Below are 27,573 nucleotides of genomic sequence, written 5' to 3' on the forward strand. Positions count from 1 at the left end.
TCACCTGACCTGATATTGTACAACTCACATGTGTTAATTAAATTAATTACTTGACAACAAAGATAGTTTTCATATATTATTAATATGGTTAAATTTTGATGGATTTGAGAATTCAGAGATGCAATTTTAACAAGTTACTCAACAGTATATTGTGTTGCTGCTGCTTTGTTTGGTATTTATGCAGTAAAATTGTTCAAAATGCTGATATCAGATTGAATTATTAAATTTTACAGAATTAAGAACAGCTCAAAACTATTAAAATTCTATCAAATCCAGAATTGATAAATATAATTGACCATATATCTCTAAAATCATTCAGTTTTTTTGTTATTAGTTAACAAATATATTACATTTGTAGAAATTTACATTTAAATATACGAGGGCAATTCGGAAAGTAAGGTCCGATTCGCGTTAACCAGACAAACAGTAAGCGAGCAGCGAAATGCGCATGCGCCCTGACTCCCGGCATGCATTGCGCAGAACGACGCTATTTGCAGTAAAATCGTTGTAGTCTGCTGTTGTCTGTGCCTTTTTAAAATGTTTTAAAACTATTGAACGTCCCGCCTACTGCGAAATACGGTCTGTGATACGGTTTCTGACAGCAAGGAACGTTTCAGCCGCCGATGTTCATCGACAGATAAGTGAGGTGTACGGTCTAAATGCAATAAGTGACAACAAAGTGCGGAAGTGGGTGAGAGCTTTTAAAGATGGACGGGAAAATGTCCATGACGAACCACGATGTGGTCGACCGTCAGTGATCACCGAAGATTTGGTGAAAGTCGTCGATGAAAAAATTCGTGAAGATCGGCGATTCACTGTTTCTTCATTAGCAATAGAATTTCCAAACATGAGTAGAACCACATTGTTTAAAATTGTTTCTGAAATTTTGGATTTTCGCAAATTGAGCTCATGTTGGGTTCCCAGGCAGCTTACTGAGGAACACATTAAAAGAAGAATGGGTATTGCTCTTGAATTTTTGATCCAATATCATCAGGAAGGTGATAACCTTTTAGACCACATTGTGACGGGTGACGAGACATGGGTTTCCCACATAACCCCAGAAACGAAACGAAACGCCAGTCGATGGAGTGGCGTCACCGGTTAAAGTGAAAGCAAAACAAACATTGTCCACACGCAAGGTTATGACGACAGTGTTTTGGGATAGACGTGGGATATTGCTAGTCTAGTTCATGGAGCGAGGAACAATAATAAATGCGGCCACTTATTGCAACACTCCTAACCTTAGACGAGACATACAGAACAAGCGACGTGGCCTATTGACAGCTGGAGTTTCGTTGCTGCATGACAATGCCAGACCCCACTTTGCCAACCAAACCCAAAACCTCATCAAATCGTTTGGTTGGAAACAGCTAGAACACCCGCCATACAGCCCAGACTTGGCGCGCCGAGCGACTTCCACTTGTTTCGCTACCTAAAGGAGTTCCTAGGCGAGAAGCGCTTCAACACTGATGACGAGGTGAAACAAGCAGTACAAGACTGGTTATCGTCGGAGGCGGCCGACTTCTATGACACCGGCATTCAAAAACTTGTAGATCGTTATGACAAATGTTTAAACAAAAGTGGAAATTATGTAGAAAAATAGTGATTGATGTCAGGAATCAAATAAAACAAGTTTTTTGGAAAATATCTGTTGTGGTTTTTTTTAAATAAAAAAATGGACCTTACTTTCTGAATTACCCTCGTATTTAATTTATGTTATTTTTTAATACAGCTGTCATAGCAAAAGTAATAAAAATCCTTATTACATATTAAAAACTTCTAGAGATAATGAAATATAACATAAATTAATCAATTGACAAGTACGCTTTAGAATTAAAAATATAAAATTATATGTTATTTGTATTTGTTTTACATTTGGAATGAAGAAAGCTTTTATTCTGACAGTTTACCCAACAATGTTAGCTTTCTAAACAATATAGCAATTTAAAATGTTACAAAACAAAATCAAAACAATCACTCTTTGAATTTTAACCCTGTGAATGGCAGACACATAAAACTATTATGAATCATTAAAAGAGATTATGTAAATTTTGGTGTTGGTGACAAGTACGTCACCTCTCCCATAATTTGTCCTACAGATACACACCTCATTGGTTTATAAGTATCCAGGGGGAAATGTTTCTCAACCAAAAAGTCTTGTGTCTTAAGCATGATTTTAAATATACATTGTGCAGTGCAGTCTCTATAATCCGGCCGTGCGCTAATACGGCACATCCAGTAATCCGGCACTGTGCGAGCGATGACGGGTCGGGTCAATGCCCTTCGGTTCATGTCACTGGAAGCACGGATGACTCACCGGCCCTCCGCGCCGCCACTAGTCATTCGTCAGTTGCTTGCCTACTTTCGCTCTGGCTACAGTACTACTGTATACAGCTTCGTTCCGTTGACGTGTTTGCTTGTGTTTGTGTTTCGTTGACGTGTGTGCTCGTGTGTGTTGTTACGATATTTTATAATAGTTGAGTGCGATGTCGGAAAAACGTAAACATGTGACATTAACAATCGATAAAAAGTACGAAATTCTAAAACGTTTAGAGAAAGGTTGGCTCATTTGGCCAAAGAATACAACACTGGTCGTGCAACAATACGCGACATTAAAAACAAAAAGGACAAAATTGAATTGTTCTTCAAAAGTAGGCCTAGTGAGAAATCTGCTGTTGCAAGAAAAACCTTGAAATCAGGTGAGTTTCCCCAAGTTGAAGATGCACTTTTTGCATGGTTCATGCAAGAAAGAAGCAAGCATACACCTATTTCAGGTGATATCCTTATGGAAAAAGCCAAGTTCTTCTACAACAAAATAATGAAGGACGACTTTCGTGCCAGTGTAGGTTGGTTGGACAAGTTTAAAAGACGTTTTGGGATTAGACTGTTAAGTTTAACTGGTGAAAGACTGTCGTGCCAGGAAGAATCGGTTGAGCCCTTTATAGAAAAATTCATAACAACTGTTGAAGAAATGAACTTGACCCCAGATCAGGTGTATAACGTGGATGAGAGTGGCTTATTTTGGTGCCTTTTGCCAAAAAAAAAAAACGTTTGTTCACAGAGAAGCTGAAGAAAGCGCACCTGGCCGCAAGTTGGCAAAAGACCGAATCACATTTATGCCTTGCTGTAATGCCAGTGGCACTCATAAATTACCAATGCTCGTGATCAGTAAATCAAAAAACCCCAGGTGTTTTAAGAACGTAAATTTGCCCGTGGAATACACAAACCAAACAAAAGGCTGGATGACAAAGACTCTCTTCAACGAATGGTTTCATAACAGCTTTGTTCCATCAGTCAAGAAATTTTTGAAAAAACAGAAGTTGCCTCTTAGAGCATTGTTACTTCTCAACAACTGCCCTGGGCATCCTAATGCAGAGGAATTAAGGGATGGCAACATCTGTGCACTATTTTTGCCCCCAAATGTTACTCCATTACTACAACCTATGGATCAAAACATTATCCAAACCGTAAAGACAAGTTACAAAAAAAAAAAACCCTTTTGTACAGTATTTTGTCAAAAGAGGGGAGTGTTGTTACAGCACTAAAGAACACTAACCTTAAAGACGTTGTTTTTAACTTAGCTAGTGCACGGGAAAAACTTTCAACGAAAACCATTGTCTGTTCATGGAAAAAATTGTGGCCTACTATGACGTTACTACAGGATTACGAAAAACAGAAAAAAAGTGACTCTGAACAACAAAACGACGAAACTGAGCTAAATGACTTAAGAGACGCAATTATTGAGCAGCTTGTGGATGATCCTAATGACCTGACGCAAACTGATCTAAATGACTGGTTCACCGTTGAGGAAGAAGGACAATTGTACCAAATAATGACAGACGACGAGATAGTAGCAGACATACTCGACAGCGTTGACGACGACGAAGGGGAGAGGGGAACTGATTGTGTCGCAGCTGCTCCACAGACAGTAAACACTGATCAGGCGCTGCGTGCGTTCACCACGGCTATAACTTGGGCGGAGGAAAATAGTGCATCAGCTTCTGAACTCCTTACACTCAAAGGACTTCAAGAAAAAGTGTTGAAGCATTCATTTGATGCTAAAAAACAAAAAACTATCGAAGACTTTTTTCATATCTGTAATGAATAGGCCTATGCAGATTTTTCATTTTACGGTATGTAAATCTACACATTGATTTTCAAATGTTTTGTACTGTATCCTTCCGTTGTTTATTTCACAGCCAGATTACGCATACTGTACTGTTTGTTTATTACGTTTTATTGTGTATTTAGTTATTTTCCAATTGTACTTTTGCGTTCTACTTATGTTAAACTATACTTTAATTGGTTTCTAATAAATTTCAATGTATATTTGTATGTTTTTCTTACGTTTTTACCCATACATCCATTAATCCAGCAATTTCAGTAATCCGACAATACAAATCCCGATATACTGCCGGATTAGCGAGATTGCACTGTAATTTACATTTAGATGACTATCACAGATGCCTATTATTATAATGTTTGTGGCACCATGATTATATTCAGTGCATTTCTGAAACAGATAATCACTTCAATTTAAGTGTCATACATGAAATATTTAAAATAATAGCAGTTGAGGTTGCTAAATTATAATACGTTTTGTGTCCTGTAGGTCAGCTGAATGCAATCGCTCCGTTAATCTCCAACTTTTTCCTCGCTGCGTACGCTCTCGTCAACTTCAGCACGTTTCACGCCTCACTGGTCAAACCCATCGGTTGGCGGCCGACATTCAAAGTGAGTCTACGCTCTTTTTTATTCTGGCAGGAACAGTGAATATATTGCAACTGTAAAATAGATAAAGTATTTGTATGTGTGGATTGTTCCCTGAGTGTATTCTTCGCAGAGAATGTGCCTGTAGCCCATGTATAACTTGCATATTTAATGGATATTCTGTACCGTAGTTGTAATTATTTATGCTGAATCGCGGTAGGAAGTAGGCTCTTTTGTTAACTAGACGCGGTGCGTGGACATTGTTTGTTGGTTAGACCGGTACATCAGCTGATCGAGATGTCTACGGTGATACGTTCCCGAGCCGGTTCCCGGAGAGAGGGGGACCAGTGTTGAAGAGACGACAGCATAGAGACGTTCAGCTGAGAAGCAGTAGTTCTTCCTCTAATCCTATAGTTTGGGATCTAGAGTAATTCTTTTAATCGGGTGTAAATTCAAATCAAGTTATTAATTTTCTTTAGTGCGTTTTTAGTTTCCTATCAGCCTCCATAGTCTTCAAAGTAGTAAGTCCCGTACCAGCGTTTAGTTAATATCTTTTATTTTTATACTGTTGTAATTAAATTTCTAAAGTTTTCCATATTACAGAGTCTGAGAATTAATTCAATTTTTGAAGTATTGTGAATTAAATTTTGGTCGTAAAGTTAATATCAAGTTTTGTGTTATATTGATTTTTTGAATATTTTGAGAAGAGAACCTTTTATTTTATTTTGTTAATTTAAACCATTTTTGGAGAAGTATACATTTTTAGTTTCATTTTAATTTTAATTCTTTTTGATCAGACTCTTAATTAGATTTGATCGATTGTGAGAAGTTTTGGAGAAAATCAAATCTTTGTAAACTTTGTTAAAATTTTGGGTGAAGTTTAATTCGGAATAAATCAAGTATTTCCGAAAAGTTGTTTTGATTTATAAAGTATTAGCTCCAAAGTAATATGTACTATAATAACGGTACAATTCGATGGATGTTGCAGCACTACAACATGTGGCTTAGCTTGGCCGGAGCCATCCTGTGTGTGGCAGTCATGTTCCTCATCTCCTGGTGGACTGCTCTCCTCACCATGGGACTGGAGCTCTTTCTGTACCTCATCGTCTCCTACAGGAAAACCGGTGAGTTGTACTGTACATGGCATGTACCAGGTGCCCCTCATGTTGAGTCAATGTAAGTAGTTCATTTTGAGGTTCTTTGTCACCGATTTTTTTGATCTCTTCAGACAAACATGACTCCCGATTCCAGATGCTGCAGTTAGAAGTGAACTGGAGCTAAACTCAACATCCACATGTACGAGTGGTTTAGAACAATAAAATTAGTGATTTTTAAACCTCAATCTATTTTTGGGCGTATCATCACACTCGTTGTTTGACAAAAGGTTTCTATACAAAATAAAAAATAATTTTTATCATATGAATTTAATACTGGCCCCAAAGGGTTAAAACGAGTATTATATGTATGTTTATTAGTTTGTTATTAGTCTAGGATCAAAAAAGTGTTAACATAAATTATTAATTCAAATATATGTAATCCATTTAATGTAGAAATGCCCAATTCAGAAAAAATATGTTTAACAGAATCTGTATGTATGTGTTTCTGTATGACTCCCACGATGTTTCGTAGGACCAATAACGTATCTAAATTGTTTATGGTTGTTGCTCCATAAATGCTTATTCCGTAAGCTAAATTTAAGTGGATCAATGTGAAATAAATTATTTTAAATTTATTAAAATTACTAATTTTTGCTATTTGTCGCATTGTGTAGGGAGCAGTAGACATTTTACTAGTAACATGATCTACATATTTACTACAAGCTAAATTCTTCTCCATTATAAGTCCTAAAAACTATGTGTGGTCTACTTATTTAAGTCAGTTGTTGTCTAAAAAATGTCATAGTTAACATTTGATTTGAAATGTTTTGTAGAAAAAGAAATCTAATTAGATTTGTCTAAATTTAATAAAAGATTCCTTTTGTAAAAAAAATCCTTAATCCTTCTTAGACCAATATATGATGAAATTTCAATATTTTCATTTCTCTGACCAGAAAACAAAACGTTGGAATCATCAGCATACAGACACATGGCACCACCCAACCCCTCCATCTATTTTGCCAAATGCGTTTGCTGATGACGTAGCATTTTTTTATTCACACAAAAATATAATGACCTTGTTAAATTACATACTAGAAGATTTGGGAACTCTAAGAAAGTGGTGTCATTTAAATAAAATGCAATTGAATGTAAAAAAAACGCAATATGTCAATTTTGATTTCAAAAATTTTAACTTTGAAAAAGAAATTAAATATCACATTCTAAATTGTAATGAAATTAACTGCAACTGTGAAACGATCAGTAAAGTCTCACAATTCAAATATCTTGGCGTAATTTTGGACAGTAAACTTACTTGGAATAAACACATAACAACTTTACAGACTAAACTTAAATCTTCAATTAGGAAATTTTATTTTTTACGAAATTTTTGTTCTAAAGATTTGTTGAGAAGTTTATATTTTGCTTTAATTGACTCCAGATTACAATACGGATTAGTTTGCTGGGGCGGGACATTTAAGTACCTAATTCAAAAGATAAGAGTTATTCAAAACTACTTTTTAAGAATAATTTCAAAAAAAAACTAGAAGGGATAGCTCTTTCCCTATATTTTATGAGTTAGGAATTTTGCCCCTTCAGCATCTTTTTGTGTTCAAAGTTTTAAGACTCTTTTATTCAAGATGTGGTAACCACGGAACAATTGGTTTGATATATGCTACAAGAAATATTTACCGTAGAATTTTCAGAATGCCTAAAGTTAACAAATCATATTTTAAACACTCTTTTTGTTATCTCGGACCACATTTATTTAATAAGTTGCCTTTGGAAATAAAAAGTTTAAGCAATATTAGTAAATTTTGTAACAGATTAAAGATATGGTTGTTTACTCAGCAGAATTTAATTTATTTTTAAATTGTAGTCTCCCTGGTCTATGTGTACAGTTGGTAAGTGAGATCTTTTTCCTTTTCTTAAATTGTTTAGTATTAGTAAATGTGTAAAAAAATAAACAGTAAATGCTTTAGTTTTTTTCATTTCATTTGTATAATATGTATTATGCAGTGTAAGTTGGTCAGCTGTGTCTGACAGACGTCACAGAGAGCCGGCTCAGGTGTTTTTATAATTTTGAACTCTGGACTGTGGATGATAATAATGTTTTCATTATGTTATCACCGGCCACACTACTTGAAACAGTGGTCGGTTAATTCCCAAGTATTGTACCTTGTAATATTTGTAGATATTGTTTGGTGGAATAAATCATTTATTCATTATTCATTTTGTCTCTTTTATCAACTGTCAGTAATAAATGGAGTGGCTAAATTCTATACCCACAGCTATTGTTGATTTTCTACAACAAAAACCACATTTTTGTTTTCAAACTGTTCATTGGACACTAAATATTTTTAAAGTTGGTTATAAACCACGTTTTCAAATATTTTAGGAAAAGATGGGAGCAGTGATACGGGTCTGAATCAGTCACATCACCTTTTTTAAAGAGAGGAATTACTCTGGCAACTTTAAAAATGTCACGAAACATTCAAGAAATTAAAGAAGAATTCATTACATGAGGAAGAGGTTTTAAAATAAAGTTAATAGATTTTTAACATTATCAATTGAGATATCATCATCCTCTACAGAAAACTTAGTTTAAAATGGTTAAATAATTCTTTTAACTGACATTAAACAGATTAAAATCTAAAACAAATCATAGTACAGGTTAAGGTTTTCATTTTTGGTATGAATGGAGTTAAATAGTAAGTATTAATTTATCCCTAAAATATGTTGTTTGTGCACGAGTGGTGTCAATACTGGATTAAAATTGTATAATTTAAAGTTAAATGATCCTTCTTCAAAGCCAGAGGTAGTACAATTTATAAAGCACCAACAAATCTTCTTTGAATAGTATTTCTCATTATTGAAATAACCAATAATGGATTCAGTTGATGTGAAATCTGTATTACTTTTATATAAAATTTGGATCTTGTGGGTAAGAGAGAGATTGGTCTATAATATATTCTGTAGATACGTTTTGGGACTCCTTTATTGAATGTTCTTTTATCTCCTCGGTTTTCTACCTTGGAACTGACCGGTTTGCTGTTGTTGTAGACGTCAACTGGGGCTCCTCTACGCAAGCTCAGACGTATCGGAACGCTCTGAACGCTGTCCAGCTGCTCAGCAAGGTCCAGGAGCATGTGAAGAACTACCAGCCGCAGATACTGGTACTGTCTGCTCTGCCCAGCTGTCGGCCGCCTCTCGTCGACTTTGCCAGCCTCATGACCAAGCACTCGCTGTTGTTGTGCGGCCATATCCTCAGTGTGGGTACTACCTGTTCAGTCTGACTCGAAATTTCAAAAGCCAAATGAAATGAAAAGTTTTTTTATTGAACACAAAGAAAAAACGTATTCAATTGACGAGGTTAGGACTATTCAGTCCTCTCTTACACCTAACCATAAATTTATAAACGATACTATTAGTGTAAAACAGAGCCACAGTATAGTCTACATTACTGGTTTAGATTAAAAAATTATAACCTATCTATATATTTCTTGTGTGCATGTGTATGTCACTGAACTCCTAAACGACTGGACCGATTTTGACGAAATTTTGTGTGTGTGTTCAACGGGATTCGAGAATGGTCTAGATTTAAAACTCTGTCCAATTAAAATTGTTTATTTACTTAATGTTTTATTTATAAATTGTTGTTGATTTTGGAATGTTTTACCTTCGATTCGGCAGACTGCGCTACGACACGTAATACAAAGTGAACTGATACTTGCCAGCTGTTAATACTTTCAGCTGAAGTTCATCAAAGAGGCAGAAACATTTGTTTACATTTAAAATTTAGAAAATTATTATTGTGAAGTGCTTGATCAGTAGTGTAATGCAGATTGCATAGAAGAAGTAATTGCCTAATTTTAAATTTAGATTGGACCAATGTTTTGCATGTCATCCGTCCTGGAGTATTTTATGGTTTTATTTCTAGTGTTTATTGTATCATGGAAATATACAATGCACAAATAGGCGATTAGCTTCGTTTATGTGATGATGACATGAACACAGATAGCGAAAATGACTTTGTGGACTATATATAAAAAGCAACAAAAGTTTGTAAAAGAACCACTAAAAATAACTTTTTCATAACAATTATATACCTAACTCTACAAACCGATTTCTGTACAAAACAGCAAAAATAAATTCAGCACAACATAGTTTATGGTACAAAAAATAACTGTTAAAGGATTAAGTTCCAGAGAGGGCTCCTTAGCTCTTTACCTCTTACCCTCTCATTCTGTCGTATCTCACTGCTCATTCAGCTTTCTATACTCTTCATTTTTACTACACAAACTGTTAAGAATTGTCCTGCTGAAGTAATGTACATTTGTAGGCGCCAGTGCCACACCGAGTGCGGTACGTGCTGAACCAAAAGGCGCGCAACTGGATGGACATCCACAAGATCAAGGGGTTCTACTGCAGTATAGATGACTCGTCGTTCGAGGAGGGCGCCAAGTCTCTGATGCAGACGGCAGGGCTCGGCAAGATGCGCCCGAACATCCTTCTTATGGGCTACAAGATGGATTGGCGCACCTGCGACCGTGGTGACCTAGCCATGTACTTCAACACTATGCAGTGAGTATCCTACTCATAATTAGAGAAAGTTCGGTTTTTATCACCATTCCAGCTCTCATACTCGTTCAATACTAAGAAAACTTGTAATACAGTATAATTTTCATTTGCTTTACAATTGAGTATGTTCAGCCAACACAGTCATGTAGAAAATTTAAGATATCAAAAAATTGTATTGGTTTTAATGTTAATGCATAGGATATTAAATGTGTCAAATAAAATCAAATATCTTTATTCATGGAATATTATACATTAAAACATTGAATAGTGTCAAGAACATTAAACTTATAACTAATCAATTCAGTTTTAGAACTAAAAACGAATAGCAATAACTATAAATGCAAAAAACAACTCCTGGAATAAATAGAATGGCCTTTGAAGCAAATAACCATTTTAATTTTTATTTAAACCTACTAAAATTTGGCTGTGCATAGAGACCTCTGGCTGTTTTCTACACAACATGATCATGCTTATCTCAAGAAAGATGTTAGTCAATGAGTCCCAACCTTTTGTGCTTTCAGCCTGGTACAATCTGTCACTATCAAGACAAATAAATGTCTGGAGTAAATTCTGATCCAGCCTTTATTAGTTGAAAATTATATATTATTTCATTAAGATGAATTTAAAAGAAGAATTTTACTGTCTAAAAATTGTTTAACCATTGCTAGGCTAATGAAAGATGAAATTTTAACGTTTTCCTGCTATTACTATGTTTGTGTCCAACTACGATGAAATTAAACTGTTAAGGACGTGAGACTAATGCACGTTTAGCTATGAATCACCGTAAACTAGGCAAAAGGGAACCAGTTCTAGTCACTTTTTCTCAACCCTTGTTATTCCTCATGCCTTTATTATTTTGTCAGGAGCTTTACGCTGCTCACCACCTCAGGATCTCAATTTCCATAAACTATTAATTGAAACCGACTCATTTAGGGCTGAATGATTTTAATGAAATTGTTGAACAGCAAAGCCCTGGACCTGCATCTGTCCGTGGCCATCCTGAGGCTGAAGGAGGGCTTGGACTACTCCAAGATAATCACAGACGAGGTGGCCATCGTGACAACGGAGGTCGAGTCCACAGCCAACGCTGCCACCAGTTTCCTCTCACAGCTCAACTCTCAAGAAACACTGCCCAGGAATGAGTCCTTCATCTCTACCATGTCGCAAGGTCAGTATCAACGTTCTGTTATGTTGCTGTTTACGTTCAGTACGTGATTCGTTACGATCGCTCACATTTGTTAATGGCATAAAAAGTGTGAATAATCGGTTCATGAATCTTAAACCTTCCTGTAAAGAACATTGCAGTTTTGCAGAAATGATCACTACTCAACAAAAATTTTAAAAATCAGAAGTAAAACCTGAAAAATATGTTTTTTTTTTTAATATTTATCATAAAATAAATGAAACCTTAAGTAAGATTAAATATATTACGACATTTACTATCCTAATTTGTACAATTAATTATTTTTAACATCTTTTTCACTTATTCATATTTATGCTATTTTCTATTGAGGAATGTGTGTTAATCAGTCAATTATTACAAATTCATTCTATTTAAATTCTTACTTAGACTGTCTTCATCTGTCCAAATGACTAACTGCTAATTTTTTAGGTGAAATAAATATCAAGTAATATTAAAAACCTTACAGTACAAAGTAAAAAGGTGGGTTGACTATTGTATAAATTTTAAGGAGAAAAATGTTTCAAAACTAACCAGAATCTTTATTTGTTATCACTGTCTAGTTGCTTTGTGGTTTCTAAGTTTAATTCAATTTGCAGTTTCTTGAAGAATTTAAATTTGCAATGTGGTTATACAAATGAAACATGTATTGATTACAGTCCAGGAGAACCGCAGCAGATTCCATCTATCATCATTCATTGATCTAGTTTATTGATAGTAAATACAGTTGTAAGAGCTTGAGTGTACAATAATTGGTGTCTTGCAGCCCATAGAAATGACTTCAATGTCTCAACCTCTTCGTTGATTTCAGCCTTACTGGGTCGGAACTATGCCGGTAAAGTACAGTTTGCACTGTAGGTCTAGTATGTCACTAACTATCTCTCCTGTTTGCGTTTTCTAGCTTTTCTCTCTCCTGAAACAAGATTTGAGTGTAAGTTTTATTCACTTCCTCATGCACATAACGGTATAGGACTCTGTAGTAGAGCCGAGTTGTTTATGCATTGTCTTGACGGCCTGGTATGACTTGATAATGCGCATGACGTTGATCATGGTTACAGACAACCCACACGACGTTAACATGTTTGTCTTCTGCAAACGACACTGCAACGACACTGTAACACAATGGGCTCTGCTTTTCGAACCACCTTCCTTTTTGATTTTGGAATACTTTAAAACGTTATCGATAGGGTCATCTGAAGAGTAAGGTCCGTTTTGCGGTAACTATTTGAGCGATGAGTGAACAGCGCAATGCACACGGGCGCCAACTCCCAGCATGCCTTGCGTACGAAATGATGTCATTTGCAGTGAAGTCATTCTAGTTCTGTTTACTGTGTGAATCTAATATGTTCGAAATGATTGATCAAGCCTCCAACTGCGAAATGCGATCAGTTATCAGGTTTGACAGCAAGGAAAGTTTCAGCAGCGGAGATTAATGGACAGATAAGTGAAGTGATGCGATGAGTGACAGCAAAGTGCAAAAAAGATTGAGAGCTTTCAAAGATTTCTAGAAAATTTCCATGATAAACCGCTATCTGGCCGGCAATCAGTTATCACGGATGATTTGGTCAATGTCGTGAAGATTTGATCAGCCGTCATACAGCCCGGACTTAGCAGTGAGGGACTTTCACTTTTTTTGTTATCTAAAGGAGTTTCTCTGTGATAAGCGCTTCAACTGGATAGATTGGTTTTTCTCACAGACGGCAGACTTCTAAAACATCGGCAATGAAAAGCTTGTAGAACGTTATGACAGATGTTTAAACTAAAAAGAAAAATGTCAGGAATCAAATAAAAAAGATTTTTTGAAAAATATGTTTTTATTTATTTTATATAAGAAATCGTACCTTACTCTCCGGATGATCCTCGTAAGAGACCACTTATTATTGTAGTCTTGTCTAGAAAATGCAAGGTGACAATGGTAACAGTTCCACAATGCCTTAATCCCTTAATTTCGGTTTTTTTCTACCCAGTTTCCTATTTGCTTCCATGAACTTCTACACTCGTTTTTTACTCCATATTTAATACCCCGTAAAATATTATTTAAAAAATAATTGTACTATTATTGCAGATGCTAGAAAACAAGTACTGCTTTTACCAATTCAATTTTGTTTTAGGCAATAAGTTTATTGATGTCACTGTCCAAGTTATTAATTTGAAACAATATAATTATCACCAACATTTTTAAATCGTTCTACCTGCCTTATGCTTCCATTGCATTTTTATTTTAGTGGAATGATAAATTCTTTACGTAGAGGAAGTACAAAATTAGAATAGCACAATGTAACCTTGTTAAACTTTGACGAGCCTTGATAACATTAACAATTATTTGAAAATATTATAACTTTATAATTTGAAATTTATTATTGACTATTCACCTTTGTTGAGTATCTGGACTTTGTACAGTGTAAGAGCCAATTGTCACTCTAAAGAAGGACATAACCTTGTTGTTTTTTATCCACTGAGTTACTTTGTCTAAGAATAAAATTGGTAAAAATACCACAAATCATCATATTTTTAATTTTGACTTAAAACAGACGTATTAATGATAGTTGTGACAGTTTCTGCTACAGAGATAGAGAGACTATAAATGACCTTGAAGGCACCATTTCCAGTCTGCTCATGTCATTGGCTGAACCGATACTTCTATTATTATTATTTTGGACTGTTTGTTTGTTTGGAATAAAATTAAAAAAAAAAATATTGATTTATGTGAAATAAATGGGTGGGTTCCTCAAAATGCAAATGAAGTTAATTTTGTAGGTAGTAATAAAAATGGGTACTGTATGGCTATCAACACTTCATTTGATTATTTACAGTTACATGCGTATATGGGCATAATTGTGTATACTACTTGAGATAAAATTTGCATAAATTATTTTTATTGTAATATATGGGCTTAGCATTGGTACTTTGTGAAGGTAGTAGGTATTAACTGTAAAATTTTGAATTGTTCTTGCCATGTTGTTGGCTTTTGTACAGTTTTGGCATTTTTTTTTACTATTTATAAACATTTTTTTCTGTAACATTGTCCATTTTTAAGACACACAGGCAGGCTGCAGAAATTATCATGCAGTTGGGAAAAAACGTTGTCCAGCCAAACTGACTTGATCTCATTTCTTGTAAAAGATTTTAACCTCTTAACTAATGAGCAATACAGCAAGCCGAGCGCCTTCAATGCTACTATCGTATCTACACGTTCTTACATGTTGTGCCTTACTGCTACTAACTATCGTGTTTACACGTTATTTCCTCGCTGCTACTCTCGTGTTTAAACGTTTTAGGCACACGGCTAGGTATTGTTTATTTCTTATTGCTTACAGAGCATTGACTGCTACTCTGGTGACTATTTTCAGAACTATGATGACAGATGAGCTGCTTGACAAGTGTCTTGGCCAGGTACTATGTTGAGAGCACATGTTTACATCACAATATTAGCTCGTAGCTTGTGTGACGAGTTTTATGATTTGTTTATTTTAGACCGTGAGGTAATTATGGCTGGTAGTCACAATAACAAAAGTGAGATAAGGTAATTTCTTGAAGAATTTTGTTGTCAAAAGATGACGGATGTCATACACCAGTATAATAATACATCAGATAATTTTTAATTATAATTTAGAAACCGTTTTTTATTCAAAGTATAAGCAGTTATTGACATCCACAATCCAACCTTGAAAGCTTTGGGCTGGCCGTGCATAGACTGTCCTACTCAGCCGCAGTAATGGCTCAGTGCTACTGTACAATGTTAACACGTCTACAGCTGTTATGTGGTCAATAACTCTGGTGCCCATACCACATCGTAATAAATCTCACTCAATAATATCTGTTTGGGTGCAGTAAAATTAAAATCTTTAATCATGCAGTAAAGTAAACAATAAATTAATGTAATCAGTTTAAAATTATTCCTAACCTTTCATCTTATTTTCTTCAGATGTAGATACCAGATTCTGTGTGACCATAACTGTCACATACCCATAAGAGACCTGTACTGGTCTACGTTTTCTTTCTCTATAAGATACAGTAACAATACATAGGATTACCTGGGCTCTACGGACTCTATTTTGTACATATTAAACATACACTGAATGTCAATCACCAAAATAAATTGTTTACTTAATGGTACAAAAGAATGGTATAGAAACTGGTTAAAAATCCACTGTTTGTATTATATTTGATTTGATGGTAAAGCTGGTTTTACTAAAGTTTTGTGAAAAGGTTCCTAAATAAGTGACACTTTTAGGTATCAGTCTCGAATGAAATTTTTTTATCACTGTTCTCAAGCTTTTGGTGTAAACACTTGGTGTTTTAGTATTGGCTTTGTTTCTTAATTTCTTTTTGTAAAATATGTTAAAAGTAGTAAGCCGCTTTATTTATTTATATACTTTTAAATGCACTATATTTCAAACCACCTCATTTTGCTTTAAGTAGAGGAGTTTATTACCTGGGATAGTTACTTATATTAACTAAATGGGCATCACTGTAACGCAAGCAAAATATTTATGAAAAAAAAAAAAAAAATCAAATAGTATAAAGCTAAATTATGGGAACTATTAAATGTACCAACAACATGCACTGAAAATTGAACTCAAAATTTCATTTAGTTGTATTTATTAATGGTACAATAGTTTTACAGATTTTGGCCTTACCAAGTTTGAAAAAACATCAGTAGGGTACATTTATAACATTTTGAGTAAAATTACTTAAGTTTATTGTCGGCCGATTTAGGTAAGGCACTAAGAATACTATATTACTGAGTGTGGTAGTTAAAAAAGTCATCAATACTAATATGTATCTGGAATGATTCAATTAAAAATAACAAAACTAATCTTAATATCATTATGATATCCTTTAATATTGTATAATACACAAAATCAAAGCAGTAATATATATTTTTTTAAATATATAAGTGCATTAACAATACAAAACGTTCTGTATTTATACGAAAAATGAATCCGATTAACCCTTTCAGTACCACGGCACATTAACAGCTTTTGCTTGACAAGTATAAGCTATTTGTGTAGCAAAATACAAGCTATTTATTTACATGCTTTAAAGAATACATGAGGCAATTTGCTCACTGCGTAGTCTAAATATTATGGCAAATTGTGCAGTAATTATAATACGTTTTTATTGACGCAGTTTTATTTGCAGATAATTTAAAGTAGTATATTCTGAGACACAGTTAGTAAAAGTAGTCGCAAGCTTTTTTGATACGATTAAAAAAAATTGGTTTGCACATTCAAAAGAAAATGTGTGTAATCAGAGAACAACATCCAAAATGGAACTTGAATTTACTATAAGTGAATGATTGTATTCATAAATCAAAATATTCTTATCAGAGAATATTGCCAAATTCGGTGTAGGGGACAACATTATTTTGAATAAAACAAAGTGAGTAAAAGTGTAATAGATTTCGACGTCTTCTGAAGAAATATATTAGAAGAGATAAGACGAGATCCCGAGCTACTGGTGTTAATCATAATAATACTACAGAATTTCGAAAATTGCCGCAAATTGGCGCAGGTGCGATCTTATTTTCATATTATAAATTCTTGGTAGTATGGAATATAATCATTTAAATTTTTAAACCTTAGCTTGATTAAAAATTGCTCTACTAGAATGAAAACTGTGATTTTTATATACCCTCACCAATAAATATTAGTTTTTTTAAATTACAAACGAAAACTTGCAATATGAAAATGAAATATCACAAAATCTAAAATTTATGCCCACTTAATTGTTGATGCCCACTTAATGGTTGAAACTTAACTCACTACTCATCTCAATTAAAGATTAATCATTATTGACTCTGCTTGAATTTAAAATGTGGTTTTTGCGCACCCCCCCCCCCCCCCACCAATAAGTATTAGTTATTTTAATTCAGCCTCTTCTATTTCATATATATAATTGTTTTGTTATTATTTGCTCATTGACCAAGGCTGAGTTCATTAGAAACCTTAGCAGTATGGAGTTAATATCTGGTAGACTATTATTTCAGGTAATTTGTAATATAGAATAATATTATTGTATGAAATACAATAAGGTTTTTGTGCTATTATGTCTTTATTACTAATTAACAAATTTTAGTGAAGTTTGTACCGCAGTATATCGAATTTTGTGATTGATATTTTTGTAATGAGAATGTTTGTTTATGAACAAATATTACTTGCATTGTGGTGGTCTATGCTGATTATTGTGTCTATTTTACACTATAGTATATTGTTTATATTTCATTATTAATATTTACTGTTTGCATTATTTTTACTATTTTAGCTGGATGCTGCATTCAATTATCATGGTATTTGTGCAACAACACTCCAAAGTGACAATTTACCAAATATAGTTACTTTTATTAGTCATTCTAGAATACGCTTTTGTTTACTCCATTAATTAAAAACTTCAAATTGCTATACTTTTTTTAATGATAGTCAATGTTTAAAAAGTCAACTTCTTTTTGTAATTTATGCAGCCAAATTTGTAAAACTGTGCCTTCTTACAGTTTGAATTTACAAGATATTTTGCAAGGTTACAATAACAGTAGCTTATCACAATACAAGTGACCTGTCACAATAACTGTGATCAACCAATTTACTTGTGATCTACTTTGTGGTCAGTCACAATATGTGAGACACATCACAATAACTGTGATCAACCAATTTACTTGTGATCTACTTTGTGGTCAGTCACAATATGTGAGACACATCACAATAACTGTGATCAACCAATTTACTTGTGATCTACTTTGTGGTCAGTCACAATATGTGAGACACATCACAATAACTGTGATCAACCAATTTACTTGTGATCTACTTTGTGGTCAGTCACAATATGTGAGACACATCACAATAACTGTGATCAACCAATTTACTTGTGATCTACTTTGTGGTCAGTCACAATATGTGAGACACATCACAATAACTGTGATCAACCAATTTACTTGTGATCTACTTTGTGGTCAGTCACAATATGTGAGACACATCACAATAACTGTGATCAACCAATTTACTTGTGATCTACTTTGTGGTCAGTCACAATATGTGAGACACATCACAATAACTGTGATCTACCAATTTACTTGTGGTCCGTCAAAATATCTTGTGGAATATCACAATAACAGTAGCTTATCACAATGTATGTGGCGTGAAATGAGCATACATTTAGTGTTTTCATAACTCCTGATAAATTTTACATTTTAAGAATTTAGCTAGTAATGCTGATAAAAGCTAGTAATTAATATATGTATGGATTTAAAACTGTAATATTTGAAAATATTTTCAAAACTCATGTAAAAAAAACAATTTTTAGAAGCAGAAAATATTTTGTTTACGTGTAAACATATTTTTTTTAGTACCAGATAAATAATTAATTCCTTAAAAATATTGCTCCTTACATGATTTGAAAAGAAAGTTTCAGAGAAACTTAGAAAGTTTGGAAATCATTTGATTATATCTCTATTAGTGTAGAAGATACAAAATTTATTTTAAACCATTACAGTTGTGGCAGGAACATCAAAGTTTTGTGGCAAGAAAAATATATGGATATCCATGGCCCTAAAAGGGTTAAACATCTTGTATTATGCATTTAAACGTACATTAAACATTAAATAATGCAGTAAATCTTCCTCCAAATCTATTACTGTAAATGTAGATGCAGAGAAAACGTAAGAATTTGAAGAAGTTAAAAATCAAACAGATACTGTTCATTCTGGCAGCAGAGTTATGGAAAAATCTGCAACAGGTGGTTAATTTGAACTGCAGACACAGCACAGTTGTGAAGTACATAAGGAACGCCAAGATTTCCACATGCTGCAAATTATTTAAATGATTATTTCCACACTTGTTTTGAGCGTGTCCATAGTTTTTTTTTATGGAAATAGCTTTGCTGGTTGCATATTGGATTGCTTTTTGAATAATTTACAGAAATATAGTGTGTTCTGAACTGAGCATGAATTTAGAGTTCTCATAACTTCTGATCAGTTTGATATTTTAAGCATTTTGTTTCAATTTCAGCTAGTAAGCATGTCATCTTGGTTACTTTTCAAATATATAAATGTGAATGAAACATATACTATAAAAAGATATTGGGTTGGAAGTCAATAATTTGTAAAAACTAAAGTATCTCGTTCTGCAAGTGTTGTTTTTTTTTTCAACCTCCGATCTCACACCATGACGGCCATACACATGGCGAGTTCAAGTTGCTAGTATGTAAGTAGCTAGAATAGTGCAGCAGAAATCTATCGGAGAATGTGCCGTGTTTACAGGGAAAACATTATAAGTGATGTAGAAAGACAAAGATGTTGACTGACACCCACAAAAATTGCCGAATGACTTCACCTTTGGCATTGCTCGAATTTGACAATTGGCCGTACCTGTAAACTTTTGATGCAATAAACGCATGTGTCAACACCTTTTAAAATTGGAACCAAACACGTACATAAATATATCAACCCTTTGAGTGCCAAGCACTCTTGGTGTTTGTGTAGTGTTCAGCCAAATAATTCATCTGTTTTAAAAATAAACATAAGATGGTTTTTGTTTTATTATATAGGGGGAAAAGTAGGCTATAACTATTTATTTGAATGCTAAAATATTAAAATTTAAAATAATATCAAAAATTTAATTTTTATATTTAAAAAAAATTTAATATAGTTTTATGTACCATTTTTGTTGTTCCCTATGTAAATAGAAACAATTATTACTTGCCAATTAAAAAAAAGTTAATATCTGTAGTTTTGAGTCTTGAGTTTTCTTATTATCAATGCAAAATAATGAAAATTTGTCCTCACATTTAAGTTGCCTCTAGTATTTTGTTTGGCTAATAGCTTTTACCAGCTGTAAAAAATCAAATAAAAATAGATAATCTATTTTTACTTTATTTATGGTGTTTAAAACTAGACTAAGTACAGTGCCATATCTTTTAATTTACTAACAGAATAATAAACATTCAAAAAGACAACCTCATCAGAGTTTGGCATTCAAAGGGTTGATATAAATATATTCTTAATATATATTTTACAGTAATTAATTTGGTTAAAATATATAAATTAAATTCAATGTTCCCAATAGCTGGATGTTAGTGTTTCTTGACAGTTTTGGGCATGTCCAGATAACAGAACATTAGTACCCAAACACAATATAAGATATGAAAATATTTGATAATGTATTTTATGTTGTGCATTTTCTACTTCTAGCCCATTGTCAGTTAGAATCTGTCAGGTTGTATTTCTTCAGGAAAGTTGATTAACGTGTCAGTTTTATTAAATATTTCTTGTAAAAATTTCACTGATATAGCTGTTTCAACGAATCAGCCAAGAAATTTACACTGCATGGATCAATAGTAGAGTAAAATGTTTGCCAACTGTTAAGAATAGTTAATTTATCTTGTAATGTTTGTGACATCATGGCATTGATTGACAAACGGATGGATGTTTCTGAGCGTGTTTTGTTACAGTGAGTGAAACGAGTGAGTTCTCACCACCTGGAACCCCCGCTGTGACCAGGAACCCCATAGGTGCCTCGGCTGCGGCAGGCAAGGGCGACGCTGGAGACAACAAGCAGGACAAGAGAGAGAAGGACAAGAGGAGGGAGTCTCGCTCTCACATGTACTTGTGCGTACTTTGTACTTACCAGTCGCTACTTACAATCCTGCCACAGTTTCTGTTTGATTCAGACCAAACTTGATATGAAGATAGTTCCTATTCGTGCTTAAAACAAGTTTATTGGCCAACTTTGTTGGATGGTAAATTTCGTGATGACAACGGTTAACATTTGTTTAAAGTGTTTTCTTGGCTATTATACAAGATAAGTTAAAAGGACAAGGTCTAAATTAAACTTTAGTGCTTGCATATTTTTTTATATCCCTAAATCAATAATAATTTTGATTTGCCATTAAATACAATTTAGTAAAATAGGCATTGTCAAAAACTCTTATCTAAAAAATTAACTGAGTCTAAATAAATTAAAAGACATAATAAATAACATAAATACATCCATAATTTATAGCATGCCATAAGAAGCTGCTAAGGCACAACCAATGCTACCAAATTATACAATATTTAGATAAAAAAAGGCTAAACATTTTACAATTAATTTAGAATAAAAACACGACAAACAATAATCATAAAAACACAACAAGACAAACATATAAACATAAAATTGTATACAATTAGTTAAAACATATTACCCTTAATACTAACCAATTCCATTTACCTTATTCCGACCAGGTTCATGCTGAATTAAATTAAAGTTAGTCATGAGTTTGCAGGATATGACAAATTTAAAAATTCCTCAACTGAATAAAAAATTTGATTTCAATATTTGAAGTATATTCATTTTAAATTTTGTTTTAGAATGGTGACTATTCAAAATTTCAAAAAGGAATAAATATTTGTACCCTAGAGTTTAGTTATTGTAGAGCAAACCTATAAACCGCCTTGGAATTCTTGGATTAATTTAATTACTGTTGTCTCTGTACATTTTTTTATATCTCACGAGTTTTGAAAATGGAAGCTTTGCTTAGTTCTAACAAGTATACAATATCGCCATCAATACATTGTGCACAATTTCTAACTGATGCAGACCAAAATTAATTGGGGGAATAGTACATTTGCTCTTGATAAATTTGGAAGTCAGTCTAATTAGTGAACATTTTTAATGTGATAGCAAATTTCAAAAAATGTTATCTTGGCTGTTTATTACATACCACAAGTACAAATGATTTAAGGAAAACTAATTTGAAATTTTAAAAAATTGAATTAATTTTTACTTGTTAAATTTGTTAAAACTTTTTTATTGCATCTTTCAATATTGCAATCTTTCAAATCTTCAAAAGGGAATATTAATATCTTAGTTATTAAGCATTATGAAGCAAAATTAAAAACTGGTATATTTATTATGCTATTAACTAATTTTTAAATTACATCGATTTAATAAAAATTTTAGTCTATTGGTTCAGTATACAAGTTTTTAAAATAATTTTCTTTGTCATTTCAAAATATAGATTAATTATTAATTTAAGCTTATCTAAAATAATGAGCTTTGATATCAATTAAACATTTTTAATCTAAGTTATGATCCCTGTTGATATAATAAAAATATTTAAAATTAACATAATATTTTTGTTAAATTCTTTTAGTGATTTGTGTTCTCAGAGCTACAACCCTGTACAAACTTACCGTTCTTCCTATTGTAGTACCAGAGAGATATTTTCTGTTATAATAATCAACATAAAGTACTTATTAAGAATATTTTTGAGATGGACTATACTTTATTCAGCTGATTGACTAGTTTAGTGATAATTATTTTGACGTTTGTTGAACAATATACATTTATACAAGAAAAGAATTAAATAATTAGAAGTTGAAGAATACAATAAACAATTATGTATTTCACACACTGACAGTTTTATAATATACAACTATTTGCTAACCTGTCACTGTATATATTAACATATATATTAACTGTATAAAAAACGTTTAAAAACCCAAGAAAAATATGTCCAAGAAAAGGTTCTTGAAGAAGCTGGTACACAAACAGACTCCCCACATTTTCAGTAGCTGAATCAACCCCACTGGTAACAGAGATTGTTCAACTAAAAAATAATCACTATCTTCTAGAGCAAAAACTTAACCGTTTTAAACCTAGATAGTCAAAACCGTGCAGAAAAATCTAACAAATCAAAAGAAAAGGGAAGCTGTAAACCAATCTCATAACTCTTTAAAAAAACAAAAGATTAATGGGAATTCCAAAAATAAATTTTAGTATCTCTTTACAAGTACAAAAAATTAAAGAGCAAACAACCTACCCCAAAGAACCTTACAACAACCCAGTCCTAACCATATCAGATAAACAGCGACCAATTCCACATGCATACCAAGGGACAAAGGAGACTTTGAAGTGATCGAAGTGGAAGCCATGTTTCACAGAGAAAATATTTGTACAATGCCGGAGTCTAAAGATTACAAAAAACCAGCTCAGAAATCTAATAAGTCACCACCGCTTGTACAGCTAAACTTAAAGCACCCAATGAAACATACAGGACTTTTTCGACAAGTATATTGAGCACTATAAGGCAACACAAGAACTTACCACTACTAACGAAAAGTCTCTATCACCCATCTGACGACAGTAACTGAAAATACAAGCCAAAAAAAACAACCACCATTTTTTAGACCAAACCTAACAGAAAAAGATCAAATTCAAAAAACAGGTATATTATAAACTCAAATCTAAAAACAAACCTAAGTAACCTAAAAATACTACACCAAAACATCCGTGGACTAGACAAAAAATTAGACAGACTTAACCACCTTCTTAATGACATTGACCCCAATATACTAGTGCTTACTGAACATGGCCTGAAAAAAATAGAAATAGAGAATACAAAAAATTGAAGGGTACTTTCTCATAGCAGAATACTGCAGAGAAAAATCATAAGCTTAGTGGTGTTGCCATAATATGCCAAAGAAAACCTCAAAAACTGCACAACAGCAACTGACATATCCCACCTCTGCCAAGAATTTAACTGTGAAGCAGCCATGGCAGTAATTGAATCCATGGGTAAATACATACACATTCTTGGGGTATATCGATCTCCCAAAGAGAATGTACGAGCCGGTTGTAAAATGCCCTTATCCAACATCTTAGAATATACTCAAGCACACAGTAAATCAATCATGCTTGCTGGAGACATAAACATCGACAGGATGAAAACAACCCTAGACCACACTATCCTAGAAGATGAACTACACACCCATAACATCCGAAGACTGCCACTTCCTGCAACACGTATCACACATAGGCACTGCCACCTCAATTGACTTCATATGCACAAACATAATCGAGGACAACATTGGCACAGCCATACTTGAAACTGGACTTTCTGACCATACTGCTCAAATTATAAAAATATATGACTGGAGAGGTAAACCATCCCTCCACAGATCATTCTCAAGAGAAACTTTGTTATTCTAATACAGACCAAGATAAAATCTCTCCTAATGAATAAAAAACTGGAATGCTGTCTATATGGCCCCAGATGCAGAGCAAGCGTACAACATCTTTCATAGAACTCTCCAAGCAACGCTAGACATTGCCTGTCCTACTAAAAAATGTAGTCCAAAAACACAAAAGGAAACATGTGTATTATGACAACGAGGCCAAAACCTTAAAAATTACTTTCTAAAAGCCCTGCACAAATTTGAGACCACAGGAAATACCCAAGACAAAGAAGATATGGTGGTAAAAAAGAAAAAATTATGATAAAAAACTTAGAGAAATAAGAAAAAATGCTAATGCTGACTTTCATCAACTCGGCTGACAACAAAAGTAAAGCTCTTTGGAATGTCATAAAACAATGAAAGAAGAGGAAAAACATCAACTACAGCCAAACATATGTCTCTCAGTGGAATGGGAAACATGTGGACAACCCCACACAAACTGCAGACCACTTTAAACACCTTCTTCTCACAGAAGTAGCAGAATTGACGCTGAAACAGAATAACTGCTCCCCAGGGGACGCAAATGATAATGAAAATTACGAAACTCCACTTAACTATGTTGATAAATCTCTATATCTAACCCCAACATGCATCAATGAAGTACGGAACATCATAAATGCCCTAAAATCAAAATCTTCAAGTGGAGTGGATGAATATTCTTCTAAAATTGTGAAACACTGCTCTGAAGAGCTAATGCCGCCTTTAGTCAGCATAATTTAATAAGTCCTTCAGCCTTGGTGAGTTCCCTACAGCCCTTAAGCTCTCTAAAGTATACCCCAAACATAAAAAAGGTTCAACACTGGAAGTCCAAAATTACCGTCCCATCTCTCTAATCTCAACATTCTCAAAAATCATAGAAAAAAATAGCTCTACACAGACTCATGGCTCACCTAAAACAAGAAAATTGATAACCGAAAAGCAACATGGATTTTTGAAAGGAAAATCAACCAGCTCTGCCATCATCAGCCTTGTTGAACATGTTATTGACCAAATAGACAAAGAACAATACGTATCTGCACTCTTTCTTGACTACAGCAAGGCGTATTTGATTGCATGGGCCACGACATCATCTCAAAGAAATTAACATCATTAGGAATCAGAGACACAGCTAACAAATGGTTTGTAAGTTACCTCACAGGCCGATCTCAAATAGTCGAGCTGCAAACTACCATTTATGGTGTAAAACTACTTCACATCAATCCAAGCCACTACCTGTTACCGCGGCAGTACCGCAAGGATCTGTTTTGGGCCCAGTTCTCTTTGTCTTATTTTGTGAATGACTTCCCAGCTTATATACGTGATCACAATACCACTTGTGTGATGCATGCAGACGATACAACATTGTTGATTAAGAATGACTCTGCTGAAGGAGTGTACGAAAGTGCCACAAGCTCTCTCAGTAAAGCCCTCAATTACTGCAGAAGGAATGATCTTAGCCATGAATCCATCGAAGACAGTTCACATCAACTTCAGCAAGAGGAAGGACCATATCCCTAACCCACTTGATGTATCAAGAAAAGACCATATCAAATTCCTTGGCGTAAACTATTGACCACAAACTTACGTGGACTGAGCATGTAAACCAGGTTTGCAAAAAAATCAGCACTGGTATATATGTAGTACGCCGGAATAAAAATGTATCGGCAAACTTGGAGGCAGCAAAAAACAGCTTACTATGCTTTGGTGGAAACTCATGTGAGGTATGGACTTGCTGTTTGGGGTGGATCCTCTGCAGGAAACCTGAACAGAGTACTACTCCTGCAGAAAAAAAGCTATCCGAACCCTAGCGGAACTCGAACACCAACAAAGCTGCCAACAAGCATTTAAAACCTTGGGAATTATGACAATTACTGCACTCTACATACAAGAAGTAATTTTGCATGTTGACCAACTGCATGTACAAACAGGAAAAACCCTTCATACACATAACACACGCCATGCAGGAAATTACACACTACCTCTACATCGGACATCACTTTTCGAGGAAAAACCATCCTACATTGGTAGGAAGCTGAGGAACCTCCTGCCACAAGCTGTGAAAAACCTCAAGGGAGCTGCCTTGAAAAGATGTCTTCACAACTTCCTGGTGGACCACCCAATATACACCATCGAAGAATTCACAGAAGTAAACAAGGAAGATTGGAGGCTCTGACATCTTGTATATTGATTATTTATTAATATCAATTATGTAATTTGTTAACATTGTGACTCTATTACTGTTCTTGAAGAATATGTTAATAAAGAGAAATATGACTATGACTATGACTATTACAGCAGAGAGTTGTCTTAAGTTTTGTATAATCATTCTATACCAGATTTTCGTAATTAGAGAAGATCTATTATGTCTGCCTATTTAATAAAACTGTTACAAAATGCGCAAGAATTTAAATTAAGAATATTTTACCTCGTAATAGGTTTTAGATTTTTTTCAAATCCTTTTTAATTGTGCTCCTAATATTCAAAATGAACTTCAATTATAAAAAAAAAAACAAAAATGAAACTATTATAGTGCTGCACATACCTAGCTATCAACTTTGTACTCATTTTTAGATAATAGGGGTAAAAACTCTAATATGGTTTCAATTATTTAAGTAACATTTCCAGCTAGTGTTACACACTAGTTTATGTAATACAGAGTGTACATAATCTTTATTGTCGTAAGGCTTACGGCAGCACTGAATCTCGTAATTGTTTGTCCCCTAGGGGTCTGGACGGTCAACCTCTGAGCAAGCCCATCATCAACAACCTCATCCAGTTCCAGAAGAGTCAGAAGAAGGGCATCATCGATGTGTGGTGGTTGTACGACGACGGAGGTAACTGACGATTAGTTTCGGAGTTGCAAATAAATAACTAAGACAGAGCCATATCGTATTCACCTTGCTTGATCGGATAGACCGTATTAAACTAGTGTGTGCAGCAGAATTACGGAGAGATCGGTCACTGTCATGTTGTCTGGTGCTGCCATCCTCGGCATTTGGAAAATAACAAATTTTCCACAATTCAATTTTAAGCACCAA

General features: G+C 33.9%; 1 protein-coding gene across 4 annotated transcripts in view; it reads left to right on the top strand.

Annotated features, from left to right (window-relative positions):
• Positions 1-27,573, top strand: part of LOC124366940 (solute carrier family 12 member 1) — a 227,806-nt gene that overhangs the window by 182,062 nt on the left and 18,171 nt on the right. For 2 of the 4 annotated variants that reach the window (XM_046823553.1, XM_046823551.1), the window contains 8 exons: positions 4,613-4,734; positions 5,699-5,834; positions 8,868-9,076; positions 10,147-10,388; positions 11,351-11,553; positions 12,332-12,400; positions 21,010-21,166; positions 27,260-27,369. In XM_046823553.1, the coding sequence (XP_046679509.1) occupies positions 4,613-4,734; positions 5,699-5,834; positions 8,868-9,076; positions 10,147-10,388; positions 11,351-11,553; positions 12,332-12,400; positions 21,010-21,166; positions 27,260-27,369 (1,248 nt within the window). The remainder of the gene's footprint in view (positions 1-4,612; positions 4,735-5,698; positions 5,835-8,867; positions 9,077-10,146; positions 10,389-11,350; positions 11,554-12,331; positions 12,401-21,009; positions 21,167-27,259; positions 27,370-27,573) is intronic. The other 2 variants (XM_046823554.1, XM_046823555.1) reach the window with 2 other exon arrangements.

Source organism: Homalodisca vitripennis, chromosome 7 (assembly GCF_021130785.1).
Source record: "Homalodisca vitripennis isolate AUS2020 chromosome 7, UT_GWSS_2.1, whole genome shotgun sequence".
Classification (NCBI taxonomy): domain Eukaryota; kingdom Metazoa; phylum Arthropoda; class Insecta; order Hemiptera; family Cicadellidae; genus Homalodisca; species Homalodisca vitripennis.